Raw genomic sequence first — 18,347 nt, forward strand, 5'->3', positions numbered from 1 at the left:
AGGTGGGGCGGGGGGAAAGAAGACTGAGCTGATCCAAACTGATGAACTTAACCTATGCATATGAATGCAGTGACACAAAAGAGGCAACAAATCCTTACAGCAAGAAACATTCCCAACCCCTCCACACACAGAGTAGACAGAGAGGGGCAACTTAGACAATGGATACCCAAATGGGGAGGGATGGACTACAAAGGCAAGAAGTAACTGGCTTACAAGCTTTCAAGAGGGAACCTAGAGATAGGGGGCATGGAGGAAGGCAGAATCATCAGTGAGTACTATCCAATTTGTCTAGGTGGAGCTGATGAAATGAAATACAGATGGGTTACATGCGATACTGTAGTGAATAATGGTTATCAAGAGGGATTGTGAGTTTTAGAAATGCAAGGGTAGATATTTTGTAGCAAGGAAGAGAGCGATTATTTCTCCAATCTAGGAGCGGAGGTCTCTGGGACCACCAACGGATAAGAGCAGAGAACGGGACCCCACCCAGAGAAGCGGGGATGCCTGAGATGGAGACAGAGATGATGACATGGAGGGATGAAGCGGCTGGGGACTTTGGATCCAGAGAGGGAGAGGAACTGTGGGCCGAAGACTGAGGGGGTAGTGGGTAGTGTAGAGCACGGGCTTCTAGGATATGCCCTTTGGTCGGAAGACGATGCATGGAGGGGATTGGAACCATGGTAATGTAATGATATACGATGGAATGAATATGGAACTGAGGTTCTCTCATGTAAACTATGATATAACTCACAATGAAACATAAAAAAAAACAAAAAAAACAATCTGTTCCTACATCTGCAATGGCCACCTGATAAAGCAAGTGAATCACTGTAACCCATTAATGAGGAGCAAGGAGGTGTTTGGGAGAAATGTAAAAGTCCTACCCCATCCCTGTGCAGTTTGTGACCCTTTCACCTGCCTGCCCACAAACTAAGAACTATGAACTCTCACTTCCTAATTGTCTAGAGACTTGGTTTTTCCAACTGAAAAAGGAGACATTGGAGATCTGGACAAGGTTCTGGGATGGAGGCTTTAGTAAATGTATGAAGTCCACAAGAGCGTCCCCTAGGACCAGCCATGCAGGGAAGTGTGACTGGCAGTATGGTTTCCCAGTTATAGCAATGTCTGCAGGTGACTATGGCAGGTCTTGCCCCTAAACTGGAGGACACATAGGTCCTGGACACTATACGGGTATGTGTGGAAGGCTTTTACCAGTGTTTAGAAAAGTAACAATGGGGTACCAAGAGGCAGGACCTGTTTCTCTATACTTGGTCATTCACTTATCTGCCTGTTCACGGTGGTCTAGTTGGCACCTATACTTCACCTCTCATTCACTGGCACACTCATTCATTCATTCAACTCCCAGAAGGTTTATTGGCTACTCACTAAAAGGGTGGCATTCTCCCACCTAAACGCTCTATGAGAGAACAACCTGGTGAACTGCTCTCACAGATTACAGCCTAGAAAATTCTGCAGGGTAGTTCTGCTCTGTCACATGGGATCAGTAAGAGTTGAAAATCGACTCCATGCACCTCACAACACCACCATGTGGAAACACAGCAGTGACTAAATGATGAACGCTCTGTCTTCATGTGGTTTACATTCTAGTGGGGAGAGGCAGACACACAAGAACACACAGAGGCTGTTGGAAGGTGATAAGAACCATGCAAATGTAGTAAGTCAGGGAAGGAGAACCAGGCATGCTAGAGTGTGGGGATGTGATTTTGAGGAAGGATCAAAGTGTAAGATGAAGGGGCCAAGGCCTTCACCACCATCTGTGTTGTGACCATGCCCCATAAAAGCCCTTGCCTTCTAAGAGCAGGCAGGCCTCATACTCCTTTGCAGTCATAGTGTGCATGCTCCAAGCAGACTATGACCCTTCCTGGGGTGGGATCTGGGCTTGAGACGATGCCTAGGTGAGCAAGCCAAGAGAACTGCAGGATGCAGAGGTGCTGGTGACCCTTACCTCCTCCAGCCGCCGCCGCTGCTCCTTCTGCTCCTCGATGCGCTTCTGACGCTCAGCCAGCAGCTGTCTCTTGTGCTCCTCGTTCTCCCGCTGTTGCTGCTCCAGCTGCTGCCTCCGCAGGGCCTCGGAGCGCTCCTTGTTGGCCAGCTGGAGCCTCAGAAAGTCCCGACGCAGCGTCGACTCCCCTGGCAAGTTCAGAATGGAGCTGTGGGCAGCAGAGAGAGATCAGGATCCATACGGGCCAATGGGCATCACTGCCAAGACTTAACAAGTCATTCAGTGCACATGGGGAAGAAGCCACATGCTCATGCACAGGCGCTAGATCCACTGGTCATGAAATCACTACCAAATCAAGGCACAGAGTCAAGGTAGGAGACTGGGTATGGCTATTTGAATACATACACATCACTGTCCCCTTCCCTAGAGAATGCCCCATTCCTGGGGTCATTGCCCCTCCCCAGGGCTGTCCACACCCTCAACCTTGTGACATAGCAAAGACATCTTTTCAAAAGCTCTAGTGAGTATATAAGCCCTGAGCTTCAGAGTGTCTCATTTTTCACAGGTACAAAAAGCAAAAAAAAAAAAAAAAAAAACCAAAACCACCAAGTAAAACTGAGCAATGGTAAGCAGAAAGGAAATCAGCTACACTTAGGTTCATACAGTTTTCTGGTTTAAAGACCACACTCATCCAGGATTCCTCACTCCAAACTCTATGAGGCAAAGATGCTGGTCATGTGAAGACACGACCAGCCAGAGAGGAAAAATGACCAAGCCCATGTTTGCTAAGCTGAGGAGTTCAGGGCTTGCTGCAGAGCACCACAGCCAAAGAGAAGTTCAGAGGTTTACTTTCAGCTAGAGAAGGTGTTCACTGATTCTTCAATAGCATGGTTTCCTCATCTACAATATGGTGGTTGTACATATGTGTATGAAACCGAGAGGACACGGGGACAGAAACTTTACAAACAAACTCCACCTACTGCACTGTTGTTGTTAAGTGCTGTTGAGTTGGTTCCAACCCATAGGGACCTTGTATAGGGTTTCTGAAGAACGGCTGGTGAGTTTCAACCACCGACCTTGTGGTTCAAACCGACTTTGTGGTCACGTTTTTATCCTGCAGTGACACACCAGGACTCCACCTTCTGCACTGTTATTGTTGTTGTTAAGGGCCTTCGAGTCAATTCTGACTCACAGCGACCCTGTATAGGATTTCTGAGGAGCAGCTGGTGAATTTGAACTACTGATCTTTCAGTTCTAATTGACCTTGTAGTCCAGTGCTTACCCAACAGCACCATGCCTGCTACTGCACTAGAGCTACTCTATTTGCAGCTAACAGCAAGTGAGCATCTCACAGTTACAAATTGCTTGGTTTTGCATAGCAGCTAAACAAGGAAATAACTTCATGGGATGTGGTTTGTATCTGTTGCTCTAACATAGATAGGCCTTTTCAACTTTCTAGTAGCATCCATTTGAAATAAATCCATTAAACAAATAACTACTGAGCACCTACTATGTGGCAGACACTGTAATAGATCCTAAGGTTATAATAGTGACCAGATATAAATTCTCTCCCTAGAATGTCTCTTCTTGTGGGGAAGGGCGAAAGACAAAACATTTAAAATTGACCTAATTTCAGATATTAAGGAGCTCTGGTAGCATAGTGGTTATGAATCGGGCTGCTGACCTCAGGGTCAGGAGTTTGAAACTACCAGCTGTTCTGTGGGAGAAAGATGAGGCTTTCTGCTCCTGTAAAGATTTACAGCTTCGGAAACCCTGTACAGTGTCGCTATGAGTCGGAACTGACTCCATGACACATAACAACAACAACAATTTCAGATGTTAGAAAGCTCTACAGGAAACAAAAGAAAGTGACAGTTTAAGAGTGACGTAGTGGCAGGGACCAGGGGAGAGGATTAAGGTATCTACTTTAAACTGGGTCAGGGAAGACCACTTTGAGAAGAGGACAAGAAAAATGAGACTCAAATGAGGAAGAATCAGTAGTAGGAAGCATGTTCCAAGCAGAAGGGAAAGCAAGTGGGAACAGGTGTGGCTTCTTCAAGGCCTTGAACACCAGCTCATCTTGCTGGAGTACAGTGAACATGAGAATGGTAAAAGATATCAGAAAGACAGGGCAGACTGTGTGAGGTCACAGGTCGTGCAAGACATGTAAAGGATTTAAGCAGAAGAGTAACGTGGGACTTGGTTGTATGTTGAATGGACAATAGACTGTTGGGGGTCTAAGGGCCAGTAGGACAGCTAGTTGGGGTGGATGGGAGTGGTGGGTGTGGAGGCTGGGAGAAGGCCTTGGAGGTGGAGTTGATGGGATATGTTAAGGGATCTGTTTGGTGGAATGAGGGATGCCTTCCAGGGTTCCTCTTGAGCAGCTAGATGATGGTGGTAGTGAGAATAGGAGTGGGAATGATAGTGGAAGAGCAGACTTGGTGGAAGTTAGTGAAGGGTCAAGGTTCTGCTCTGGTAAGTGGTTAGGGTGTTCTGTGAGATGCTACCAAAAAATAAAGATTTTAAAGCCTTGTTCACGTCATTCCAAAGGCAAAGCTTGGGTTCTATTAACAAAACCAGTTGCCAGTGAGTTGATGACAATTCATGGTGACCCCATGTATGTCAGAATAGAATTGTACTGTGTAGGGCTTTCACAGGCTCACATTCTTGAAGTAGGCCATGTGGTATTTCTTCTGAGGAACCTGTCTGTAAACTAGAACCTCTAGCTATCTGGTTAGCAGCCAAATATTACATGTTAACAGTTTGCACCATTCAGGGACTCCTACTTGTACTACTTGTAAGCCTCCTCTAATGGCCTTTGTGTAAAAATCAAAAAACAAATCGTGCCTATCTATTTCAGAGGCTACATTCCCTGTGCAAAGGTGATGGGTTTGGTGATTCCAGTCTCACATACACAGGAGGACATGCCAATAAGATTAATTGTTCTGAATCAATGTCAGGAGCTCTGAACTGCATTTTCTACTCAATTATTAGCTCAGTGTGTGACTGGCATGCCAATTTCAGGCTGTTACCTCATTTCTAAAATGAGATCATCACTGTCCTTTTCTACTTTTCTGGAACTTATGAAGATTAATTAGATGCATCTATAAAAACAAGACTAGGAGCACAATCTTCCATGTGCGATAATGACATGTTACATTATAAAAGTGTTCAGGCATGACTAGGTCGGCCTAGAGGTGGCTCTGAACATGCAGTTCAGCGAGTGTTACAAAAGACATGGTTCGTGGTTCTACAGAGAGAAACCTGGAGGGCTGACCCGACCGTCTGGAAAACAATGCACACACCACACAGTGCAATGATTTTTTTGAAAACAGGACATGTGGTCCCTGACCTTAAGGATGTTCACCTTCCATGTCATTACTTGACAGTATCATATTTCTAAAGGTTAAGTGTGGGATACCCAATATATGTATCAGATGGAAGGAAAGAACTGTCTTTTGGTCTGTGCCCTTGGGAAATCTGATGGTAGGTGAACAGAAGAAAACCGTATGGCCGCTTAGCAAGAATCCAGTGCAGTGGGTCTGAGTTAGCAATATGAAGGCCTTTAATTCATTCCAGCAACAACATCATTTAACTCATGTAGTTAAGTTGGCCCCTTCTCTTGTTTAGAAAGTTCAGTGATATGGGAACTGGATCCTTCCCCCGGACCCAGTTAGAGTACCATGCTGCTGCTTAGATATCTGGAAGGTAGGGACCCCTGTACCCTGGTGACTCTTCTGCTTCTGAGTAGTCTCCAATGAGTCTCACTTCCCATTTACAGTGCAGGGTGCTATGGTGTGGGCTGCACTCTTGGACTCGCTGAGTCCAGACCACTGCTGCTGCCAGCTGAATTCTCACAAAAGAGAAATCCCAGCAGGATAGGCACACCAGAATTAATTATTTATAAATATGTTGTTGTTGTTGTGTGCCGTGGAGTCGGTTCAGACTCATAGTGACTCTGTACAGGGTTTCCGAGGCTGTAAATCTTTACGGGAGCAGAAAGCCTCATCTTTCTCCCGCAGAAGAGCTGGTAGTTTCAAACTGCTGACCTTGCGGCTCGCAGCCCAATTCGTAACCACTACGCTACCAGAGCTCCTTATTTATAAATATAGACCAGAAGAAAGTCAAAATCAGAGTCAAGTGAAATGGACAACATAGGGATGGTAACAATGAAGTGGCATGTGATTCTGGGGCCCAACACATGATAACAGGAATGGAGGGAATGCTTCTATTTAGAGTTCACTTCTACAGTGTAATTTGATTTCCTGAACATCATTTCCTCTGATATTAGACTGTGGGGAAAATAGCAAGACAGGTGACAGGGACAGTGGCTGTCTGAACAGACTTCTCAAAGGTATGAAGCAATGAATGGAATAACCCAAATCCTAAAGCACCACCTGGATCTCCGTAACTTGCAATTTGAAGTAGTTTCTGTCCTGCTTTGCCCAGATAATTGCCTCATATCCATTCTATATGTTACACCTGTGAGGAAATAAGGCCAAAGACTACCAACCATAAATCTTGGGGGACAAGACAAAGAATATGCTGATTTTCACATTTTCCTAAGAGTCTACCCAGGGAAATTTCCCTAAATTAATGAGTATGTTCACGGGTAATAAATAAGACTGCCCTGGTGGATTGTTAAAGGTGAAACTATAAATCAAAAGACAGGTAGCAGTGAATTTCACACAAACATCAATTCAAAATGTGAAACTTAGAAGGCATGGTTCTCGTTCTCCTACCTAGGCTCTCCAGAGTCATTCTCCTCCTCCTCTTCCTCACTTCCGCTGTACTCGTACTCTGTCTCATCTAAAGAGAGAGATTCACAGAATGTTAGTATACAAAATGAGGCCATAGATCAGTCAGGAGCAGTCCTTCATTTTATATATAAGTGAGGCCCAAAGAGTTGTTAAACGCTGAGGCGAGGCTCCAGGCTTCCTGACCTGTGGTCCAACTGCAGAGAAAGATGTCATTTCTGCCAGCTGGACTCAAGTCCATGGAATTAACCATATGTAAGACTGTCCAACTTAAGTCTATATATCTGCTCCTAATACCTCACTCTCACATGAAAGAGAAGACAAGGAATTGAAAAATCACCTTTCAATTTGTGCTAACTTCCATTACAGGGCCATCCAAATCAATTTTTTATTGACTCACTTCACTGTTAACTTATTGATCACATTAATCACTTTTTAAGTAGAAGTTTCATTACAACTTATATGGATTTACACATTGCCTCCGGCATAACATATTGTGCTAAATATGGTTCTGTAATATGTGCTATGAAAATATAGATAGTTAAAAAATGTTTTGCTTGACCCACTGGGGACATTCATTCAATTCAGTGAAACCTTCAGTGAATTCAGATGCAAGGGTGAATGAGATGTGAGTCTCTGCTCTAGAGAAGATCAGAACCTAATCAATACTGGGTGTCTCCCAAGTCTGTCGCCACACTAGATACTTTACCTGGGATCTCTCATTTTTTCTTATAAGACAATGCATATTTTTAAAGTGAGACTACTGATATTACAAGAGGTGACGTGATAGGACTGATGCCATTTCATTAATTAAAGATCAAACTGGGATAGGATTTAGAATTTAATCCAGAACGTTCAGGTTTTAAAACCAGTGTTCTTACATGTTATATGCTAAATAGTGATGCTAGTTGTGTGTGTGATGTTGACCTGGTGCTGACTCAGACTCACAGTGACCCTGTATAGGATTTCTGAGGATGCAAATCTTTACAGAAGCAGAAAGCCTCACAGCTAGTGGATTCACTGTTGACCTTGTGGTTAGCAGCCTAACTTGTAACCTGCTATGCCACCGGGGCTCCTTTATATGCTAAATGAATAAGCAAATATTAGAGACACTCGCAGCTAATTTCACATGTCATACTGGGGAAGGAGGACAGTGAGGACTTTGGAGAGGAAATAACTAGGCCTGGGAGGGTCAGTAGCCTTTCTCCAGATAGGAGAAGAGCATCCTAAGCCATGTACTCACATGGGTAAAGCTGGTAGTATGACTGTGTATATACAGGAAACATATTCAGGAAACAATGAGTCACAAGGGGCTAGGAGTCTGGGTGTGGGAACGGTGGAAACATGGAAGTAGAAGGAAAAACCAGCAGGTATAATAGAGCTATGCATGCAGAGAATTCTGCAGGCAATGAGGAGTCCCTGAAGGAACCTTTAAACTGCATTACAGTTACTCCGCCATAGCTGTGGCTTAGAGATTACAACTTTGAAGGCATTTGAGTATCCCTAAAAAGGAACTGAAACTACAATTTGGGTGTTATCATCCGGAGACCAATGTCACATATTCGGAATGACCCAATCTGACCATGAAACTTCAATAAACACATTTTGCCTTTCATATTATTTAGCCACTAAAGGGATAATAAAATCGAATAAGATTTTGATGAGTTCAAAGGTATTTAAAAAAAAAAATCAAAATCTGCTTTGGATATTTTAATCTGTCTGAAACTTTCGTGCTACTTATTTTTAAAGTATTATTTCATCAAAATGTAAGGAACATGAACAAAGAGCTTTAATATTCCATACTGAAAAGCCTAATATCCTAAACTTTCCTGAAATAAACAGGGAGTTAAAAGGAAAACAGAAATTTTATGTGATAAAGGAAATTATATCAAGGAAATAAGCATACAATTAATCCAATTATTTATAGTATCTAGGGTAAAAGCTTCATTTGTTAGGTTTCTCAATTTTAATACCTCACCAGAACCTGGTTTTATTGCTCTTATATTACTGGGTTAAATTAGCATGCGCCTAAGTAAAAGGTACTATCATGTTAAAACCCAAAAAAGCAAAAATTAAATATAAAAGCAATGCAAAATAAAATTGATTTTGCCAAAAGTTGGTCATTGAGAGAACTAGTAGGAGAGTGAAAAAGTAGTAAAGGGAGCACGCTAAACCATTGGACCAAACTTAGCAAACAGAATGAGACCTTGTTTGATCAAATACCCTTCCTTGGAGAGCAGACAAAAATGTAACTAGAACTGTTGCTCGCGGTGGTAAAGGCCGGTGGGGGGAATAAGAACCCCAACAAACCCGGGGAAGGGTTCAAAAGAAGGGCCGGGGGGGTTGAAACGGCAAAAATTCCGGTAACAAGCCCGGGCCTAACCCAAAACCCCTTTTAAAGTATCATGTAACTCTTTAATATGTCCTGGTGCCACAATGGTTAAGCATAAGGCTGCTAACTCAAAGGTCAGGAGTTCAAAAACACCCAGTGGTTCTGCAGGAGAAAAAACCTAGCAATCTTCCAAAAAGATTTTACTGTATTAAACTCTCTAAGGAAATTCAACTCTGTCTTATAGGGTTGCTGTGAGTTGGAATCAATTTGATGGCACATAGGAATAGCAACCAGGAATCTTACCTTTTTTCTCTGCAGAGCATGAACACATTACCTCTTTTCATAGCATGGTGATACCTGAATCACATTTCAGAGTTTGTGCCCAAAGTATGAAAACCACCCAAGGCATAAGTTTGACCTCATTTTTATGGGTTGGGGAGAGATGATTGCATGAGTTCTTGCTACTCAAGTATTACTTATTCCTGAGCAGTATTGAAAATTACATCTCAATAAAGAATTACTGAACTAATTGTTAACTACTACCAAGTTGATTCCAACTCATGGAAACTGTGTATAACAGAACAAAACACTGCCCAGTCCTGCGCCATCTTCATGATGTATTGACATGGTTACTTCCTTGCTACTATTATTGTATCAATCCATGCCATCGGGAGCTTCCTTATTTTATTGGTCATCACTTGATCAAATACAATTAACAACTACAATTTATCAAGTGCTTCTTTGGGCCAGACATTTATATATTTTACATGCATCATCTCTTTTCATCTTTGTAACAATTTCAGGAAATAGATAACATTATTACACCCCACCCTTATTTTAAACATGAGAAATTGTAGTGAAGTTCATGTAACTGACAAGTGGAAGAGCTAGAATTTGGAACCAAGTGGTCTGAAAACAAGATCGGAACACTTAAATCCCTACCATAAACACACATTGTTGTTGTTGTCAAGTCAGCTCTGACTCACAGCAACTCTGTATAGGATTTCCGAAGAGCAGCTGGGGGGTTTGAACTGCTGACTTTTCAGTAAGCAGTCCAGTGCTTATCCTACAGTGCCACACCACACATAATACAATCCATTTCTTTTTAAGAGACATATGTACCTAAGAGACATAATAGTTGTATGTCTGATAAACTGTTCTAAAATATTCCCTTTAAATTGTTTTTTCATTGTTGTTGTTGTTGTTAAGTGCCGTCGAATCGATTCCGACCCATAGTGACCCTGTATAGGGTTTCCAAGGAGCAGGTGGTGAGTTTAAACCACTGACCTTGCAGTTCAAATGACTTTGCAGTCTGACGCATTAGCCAACAGCGCCACACCAGGACACAAAACCACCATTAGTAAATGGCATAACACACAAAAAATAGTCTGGAATTTTTTTTTTTTCTTTTTTACCTTGATTTACCTATTTCTCCTCAATCCTAGTTCTTCCAACTATCATAGGCTTCCTAGCACCGTGGGTTCTGAATCACACCTTATCCCTCTCCACAGACTTGGGAGATGGGCCTCTGTTTGGCTAGGTGTCACAGATTCCCTTCTATCTTCACTGATGATTTCTCCTCCGACCTATCCCTCTGCCTTTCCCACCTTGACTTCTACACTGCTCACCAGTCCTCCCTTAACCCCCAGCTCACACCTTGTCATGTTCTGGATACTAACTACAGAGGCGAAGATGAAGGGAAAGACAAATCAAAGGAGAGCAAAAAAGCCCTGTTGCTGCTACCCACTAGCCTCCTCTGCTCCCTTTGGATTGTGAAGAACAGGGGAAGAAGTGGGGAGGATTCTAGAAGTGAGCAATCGCACATCACCATCCAATCATTCCCTCTCCTCCCCACTCACCACATTCTCATGCACACCTTCCAGTCTCATTCTCCTCCCTCACTGCCAACCTCCATCGGTTGTCTCTGTGAGAGTCCTCACCTTGTTTGAGCTCCCCAATTCTCCCTTCCAGTACACCTCCACCTTCCCTAGTCCTCAGCTTGCCACAAAACCTGCTGCAGACCATGGGAGTTATACCTTAGCCAGGACATCATCAGGATGTTAGTTAAAGAATTGTAAACCTCCAACCAAACAACCAGGGTACAATTCCAGGACTCCAAGTTCAGACTCACGTTTTTCTCAACAATGTAGTTTAAAAAAAAAAAAAAGATATGTTAGAGCCATAGAGAAAAGAATTTCGGTCGCTATAAAATAAAGATGATCTTTGAATGACCTTCTAGCTCAACATTCAATGCTCTATACAGCAAGCCTGGCAACCTAATGACCTTTTATAATACTGCAACTATAAGAAAATCCATTTGTTCCCTAAATAATTGAATTACAATTAGCTTCAGGATGCAAAAACTTATATGTTGTTGTCTGACAGCACAGGAAAATGTCAACTAGATGACTTTTTTTGTTGTTGTCTGTCTTCTATAAGTGTCTAGTCTTCTAAACATGAATAGTCATTTCAATTAAGAGAGACACTTGTCACCTGAAAGCACTTCACAGTTTCACTCAACAGGACTCTGCTCAGTGGCTGGAAGAGGTAATGTTTTGCACAGTTCTATTTCATGAAAGGTTCCTTTTCAACAGTCTCACTCCATTAATGCCCACAGGCTGTGATCTTAGAGGCAGCACCTCATACTAAAGAATAATGCAAACCCATTTGAAATCCCCACCGTCACCTTCAAATACATCAAGGGTCCATGATTTACTTTGTTTCTTTTTTCCCTTGCTGAAATACAAATGTGCTTCTAACCTTTCTCTCCTCGCTTCTTCTTTGTTCTATCAATATGGTCCTTGAGTTGAATGCGGACCTGTCGCTCATTAGGTTGATCTCGTATAAATGGGTGCTTCATCAGCTGTTCTGTTGCTGGTCTCTGGCTGTGATTCTTTACCAAGCAGCTCTCAATAAAAGACTGAAATTTTTTTGACCTGCCAAATGAAAGAGATGAATCCACAGATAAAATGACAATCTAAGGAAAGACATGTTTACATTTTTTTTCTTTTGTATATGCTGGAATTAAAAAACATACACACACAAAAATGTCCAATAAGCCAGTATGAGTCCCTGAATGGCACAGACGGTAAGCACTGTGTTGGCTACTAATGAAATTGGGGGTTTGAACCTACCTAAAGGTACCTCAGAAAATAGGATTGGTGATTTATTTATGAATTGTCACAACCTTGAAAACCCTGTGGAGTGCAGCTCTACTCTACACACATGGAGTTTCCATGAGTGGGAGACAACTTGGCTGCAACTCAACAACAGTATCAAGCCAATATAAGACTCTACCATACCCAAAGTAGGTCTAGTACTATTGTAGGCACAATGTAGTCCAAAGGCTTCGTCACCATACATACTCAATTCAGGAAGGCATGTGGGACTTAAACAAATGAAAGCATCTTTTCATAGTTTATACTCAGCATCATATTTGTAAGATTGATAGAAATGAGGAAATATAACTGGGCCTTAAAGAAACAGGAGAAAATTACTTCGGGGATAGAACAATTCAGCAAGGGAGTCAGTGAAAAACTAAAGCTTGGAATGAACCTTCCATATATCACGGTGAATTGCCTAAATAGGGAAGAAAATGCAAGCTATGTTATATAAAACTAAAGTAGATAGGGAAGAAGAAGGTGCAATCGGTAGAAATTAATAAAATTTGTATACAGCAAAATGAGCTTTACTTAGGCCAATTTTTTATCAGTAACTTCAGAATCACTTTTGAACTTTGTTTACCAATTAATATGAACAGGTGGTATGTGTATGCCTGTCACCACCTAAGGACTTGGAAACTTAATTTTCAAGGACCAAGCTCATGCCCAGAAGGAAATTTATCTCCCTCTAGAAAGGTATTTATTTCCTCAAAGATAAACTCTGTGTCAGAACTGCACAGGTAATGGGGCAGTGGTGAGATATCACACCAGTGATTATAACAGTGTGTCAACAACGTGATAGAAATTAATGTAGTGGACTTTAGCTATGATTCATGAGCTGGGCATACGTGTTCTTATTGAATGCTCTAATAAATTGTGCAGCAATATAAATAATTAAGCTCCTGACTCTATAGCAAGATGTTCCAAGCTATTTCATTGGTTGTATTATAACACACCACATCTAGTGGCCTTTGCAAAATCCAGGTCAAGCTCTCTGCTCAGCCACAGGGGTCAACCCTGCCACCCTCCTGCAGAGCACTGGTATTACAGGATTGCTTTATAGACACTACAAGCCTATCTGATGTCCTCACCACAAAGAACACAATGGCGAGCATCTTCTTCAAGGTTTAAGTGCTAGGTTGTTGTTGTTTAAGTGTCGTGGAGTCGGTTCCAACTCATAGTGACCCCTGTACAGGGTTTCCGAGGCTGTAAATCTTTATGGGAGCAGAGAGCCTTATCTTTCTCCTGTGGAGCAGCTGGTAGTTTCGAACTGCTGACCTTAATGTTTGCAGCCCAATTCGTAACCACTGAGGACGCTCTAATATACACCATTCTCCATTTCTGTCCTGATCAATGCGTAGTCTAACCTCATTCCCTGTTTGTTTTTGTAAGTATTGGATTATTGGTATTTCCCTCCCTAAATTTTGAAACTATTTTCATGCTTCTAAAAATATTTAACATAGAAGTAAGATTTTACATAGTAAGCTTCACAGAAGAAAATTAAGGTTTTTTTTTTTTTAATTTAAAGTAAAGCTAAAATTTATAAAAGTAAACAACAACAATAACAAACAAATAAAAGCACATGCAGAGTTTGGGGTTAACTCAGAAAGAATTTGGGAGTGGTGATATTGTTGAGTAGGAATAATCACAACAGGAGGCACCTGCCTACTAAGCTCTTTAGCCCATTTTCCAGTTTCTTGCACAATGGAAATTCATAGACCTATCTGGATGTGCTATAGTCACCTTTGTATTGCAAGTACACCACCTGCCTGTAACTATTTGGTGAATGAACAAGTGATTACTGGATGAAAGTCCTCAGCTAGAACTCTAGTACAGCTATCTTCATATCTGTGCTTGCTAGGGATAAAGGAGGAGGGTTGAGAGTAAATATTTTTTTCAATAAGTCTTCTTTCTCAAATAAATTGAATAAACCTGTGGTGGCTCAAATATGGTATTAGCTAAGCCAAGATCTTACAAGATAAATGTAATGAAGTAATGGACTCTCCTAAAGCATGAGCTGGAAAGAATGAGGCCAGTATATAGGAACTGGCAAACTCCGCACACTCTGTTTCTAGATACGAACAACAGCAGTAAAAGACAAAACCAAAAGCAAATTTAACACCAGAAAGCATGCAAATAGGAATTCGCTTTTTCTTACTTGCAACTAGAAGTACTTGTGTAGTGTATTTTCTTAAATGAAGTGTTTAGTTATTAATTAGAAGATGACAAATAAAGACACAGAATCTGGCTTAAAAATGAGATCCAGCCTTTTTGTTGTTGTTACTAACTGCCGTCGAGTCAGTTCCGATTCATAGAGACCCTGTATAAGGTTTCTGAGGAGCGACTGGTGAGCTTCAACTGCCAATCTTGCAGTTCAAACTGACTTTTGTAGTCCAGCACACTAACTCACAGTGCTACACCAGGACTCCCAAACCACTTTACTAGATTTCAAATTCCATTTCTTGACAATAACACAACAGTTAGAGAAACCTGAATGAGTTAGCATCTTTTTTCAATATCCCTCTTGTGGGAGGGGACCTCAAGAGATATACAAGAAAATAACTTTGACCCAAAGCATGGGCTGAGCTATTCAGAACTACAAAGCTAATAATGTAATTCATGTCTTCTTCAAAGGGTACAGTTTGAAGAGAAGAGAAAATAATGTTTAATTAAAACAAGTCCTTGAAGAAGGATTCCTATCTTTTATTTCAGTTAGAATGACCAGAGCGCCGATATACTTAAATACACATTTATTTAAAAGCAAAAATGTTTCATACATGTTAATGCCACCTGATTGCTTGCTGAACAGTCTAATGGGATTAAAGGACATTTGTATAATTTTATTGCTTGACTCTGCTGCTGGTAATTTAGTTCTGTCTCTTTTTTTTTTTTTTTTTTAAAGAGGAAGACTAAGATTAGTAATACTAATTTCCCAAGGGATGGCATGAAGAAATAAATGGTAATAATTGGTGCTTATAGTCTGAGATACTAGTTCTTTTACTTCCAGCATTACTAACACACTTTACCTTCACAGATTTATCTTGTTTACATATTAAATTGTTTTAAATAAATTAAAAATGCTCATAAGATTATTATATTAATCATAAGCAGCTAGGCTAAAAATGTTTGGTAATGATGTTATTCTTGTGGGCAGTTGAGTAGATTCAAACTCATAGAGACCCTATCTGACAGAGTAGAATTATCCTTATAGGGTTTCCTTGGTTGTAATCTTTATGGATTACATAAATGGAGAGTCAGAGAAAAAGAGGAAGACCGCCAAAAAAATCAAATGGCACAGTGGCAGCAGTGATGGGCACAAATGCAGCAACGATTGTGAGGTTGCCTCAGGACCAGGCAGTGTTTTGTTTTGTTGTGCACAGGGCCTCTATGAGTTGGTACTGACCCAATGGTACCTAATAGCAACAACAACAAACTTTATAGAAGATTCCTGGTATGGTGCTATAGGGTCAGCACTGGACTTTAAACCACAAGGTTGACAGTCCAAACCCACCAGTTGCTCCTCAGAAACCTATGCAGGGTCACTATGAGTTGAAACTGACTAAACAACACTTAACAAACACCAGCAATCTTTACGGAAGAAGCCACAGTGGTGTAGTGGTTAAAACACTAGGCTGCAAATGGAAAGCTCTGTGGTTTAAATTCACTATTCGCTCCATGGGAGAAAGATGTGGCAGTCAGCGTTCATAGAATTACAGGCTTGAAAACCCTATGGGGCAGTTTTACTCTGTCCTATTGAGTTGGAACTACCTCCACAGCACATCACCACCACCATCACCACCAGTGAGTCACTATACTGAGCTCTGGTAGCGTAGTGGTTACCCATCGGGCTGCTAACCTCAAGGTCGGCAGTTCGAAACTACCAGCCGTTCCATGGGAGAAAGATGAGGTTTTCTGCTCTAGTAAAGATTTGTAGCCTCAGAAACCCTGTACAGGGTCACTATGGGTCGGAACTGACTCCACGGTACTTAACAACAATTGAGTCACTATGAGTCAGACAACTTCATGGTTGTTGTTTTTAAGTGCCTGTGAGTCAGTTCTAACTCATAGTGACCCAGTAGAGGATTTCCAAGGAGCAGCTGGTGGGTTTGAACTGCTGACCTTATGGTGTACAATCTAGTGCTTACCCTATAGCACTACACCAGGAGTCCAACTTAGTGGTAGTGGGTCTAATCTTTATGGAAACATAAAACATGTGACTTTAGGGCTGGAGAGCAGAACCTTCAAGTTGTTTTTCCCACTCTTGCTTAGCTCAGTATAGCATTCTCTAAGAATGATCTCAAGTGTATTGGGGTTATGAAGAATAGTAGGAAGAATTAGCATGGCTGTTTGTCTCTCAGGAGATTGCTAAAATGGCTCATTAAAAAAAGAAAGAAAGAAAATGTTGTGGAGCAGTTATTATTTTGAGTTCAATAAGGATCAAAGTTGGATAACAAATCCAATCTAGCTTAAGTACTTTCTGATATTTGCATTATATTATTATTTTATTAAGAATTCAAAAAAGAGCTTTGTTATTTCTTAAAACAAAAGTGCCTCAGACATAAAGTAAAATGAAGCTCTGAAGCACGCTACAATACAGACGAACCTTGAAACATTATTTGAGTGAAACACATTAGTCACAGAGTAATACTGTACATGACCACACTTACATGAAATAAACAAATACATAGAAATCAAAGATTACTAATTACCAGGGGGTGAAGGAGGAGAGAATGGGGAGGTTTTGCTTATAGGTCACTGAGTTTAAGTGGATGGTGGTGAAATAATTTAGAAAATGATCCAGATAAAGGTTATATAATATGAAGAATGTAGTCAATGTCACTGAATTCTACAAGTCAGAAGTTTTTGAATTGGAAAAAAAAAGAAGGTGTTTCTTTGAAGAATATACAATACTAGGGTGACTGAAAGCCTAGGAATCAAAGCAGGAGGTCAGGCTCCAGGATGGCTTGGCCAATGGTGAGCTGTGACTGGATAAGCCACTGCATCTTACCAGGCCTCTCTGGTGGTTGGGACCAGGGATCTTATAGCTCTTTCTAGTTACAAGCAGTTGGGATTTTTCTAATGATCTCATTTGAGTGCTGTCTTCCTGTGTAGACTGTTCACATTTGTAGAATGCATGAAGACAGCATAACTGAGCCTCTTCTTACAGAAATGAGGTCTTCCCCATCCTTCTCCAGAAACTCCGGGATGGAACTCATAGTACTGTGTGACAGGTGAGCACAGGTGAGCATGTTGGGGAGAGGGGGTGGGAATCTTTGGCAAGAAACGGCTAACACACGTGAGTTGAATCCAACCTCAGATGAGAGACAGGGGAGGAAATGGGAGCTACGCCCTATTGTTCATTTCCTGGAGACACGGAGACAGGGTGAGAGTAGGACTTACTAAACTCCTGTATTTCCTCTAATTCACTTGAGGTTAGTATCTCCCCAGAGACTTCATTATTACTAATATGTTATTTTCAGTGGAAATACAAACAACAAAACATACAACCATTCAACACTTTCTACATGTACAGTTAATGACATAGCCTACATTCTTTGCACAGTGTCACAGTGAACTCTGTTTCTCCCCATATTGTTTCACCACTGTTGACTTAGATTCTCTGTGCCCTAAACTTCTCCTGTTTCAGACTGGCTGTTGTCAGTTTGAACCCACATAGATAATTCTTTCAAAGTGAACATGCTTTACTAGTTGAACTCAACTGTTGTAAAAAGATGACTTCAGGGGATAGTTTTGGTTCAAGGTTCAAAGATATTGGGGGCTTTGTGGTTGGTTCAAATCCACCAGCCGCTCCTTGGAAACTTTATACAGGATCACTATGAGTTGGAACTGATTCAATGGCACTTAACAACAATAAGGCACAAGAAAAAAAAAAGTCCACACTACAATTTAGTATAGCTCATTCATGGAGTCTTGGTGGCACAGTGGATAATGCGCTCTGATGTGCTCTGTGAGAAAGATGTGGCCTTTTGCTCCCATAAGATTGTTGTTGTAGCTGTGTGCTGTCGAGTTGTTTTCAACTCATAGTGACCTTGCATAGCAGGGACGGGAACCTTTATATGCCAAAATTTATAACATAATTAATGGGCCATACAAAATTATCAACTTAAAAATTA

The 18,347-nt window shown here is 41.3% G+C and overlaps 1 protein-coding gene across 8 annotated transcripts in view; it reads right to left on the reverse strand.

The window, feature by feature from the left end:
* TNIK (TRAF2 and NCK interacting kinase) overlaps positions 1 to 18,347 on the reverse strand; it is a 549,276-nt gene that overhangs the window by 127,112 nt on the left and 403,817 nt on the right. For all 8 annotated transcript variants that reach the window (XM_006861839.1, XM_006861838.1, XM_006861835.1 and 5 more), the window contains exons 10-12: positions 11,813 to 11,988; positions 6,706 to 6,772; positions 1,967 to 2,171 (exon numbers count right to left, since the gene is read on the reverse strand). In XM_006861839.1, coding sequence (XP_006861901.1) covers positions 1,967 to 2,171; positions 6,706 to 6,772; positions 11,813 to 11,988 — 448 coding nt within the window. The remainder of the gene's footprint in view (positions 1 to 1,966; positions 2,172 to 6,705; positions 6,773 to 11,812; positions 11,989 to 18,347) is intronic.

This window comes from Chrysochloris asiatica, unplaced genomic scaffold (genome assembly GCF_000296735.1).
Source record: "Chrysochloris asiatica unplaced genomic scaffold, ChrAsi1.0 scaffold00043, whole genome shotgun sequence".
Classification (NCBI taxonomy): Eukaryota; Metazoa; Chordata; class Mammalia; order Afrosoricida; family Chrysochloridae; genus Chrysochloris; species Chrysochloris asiatica.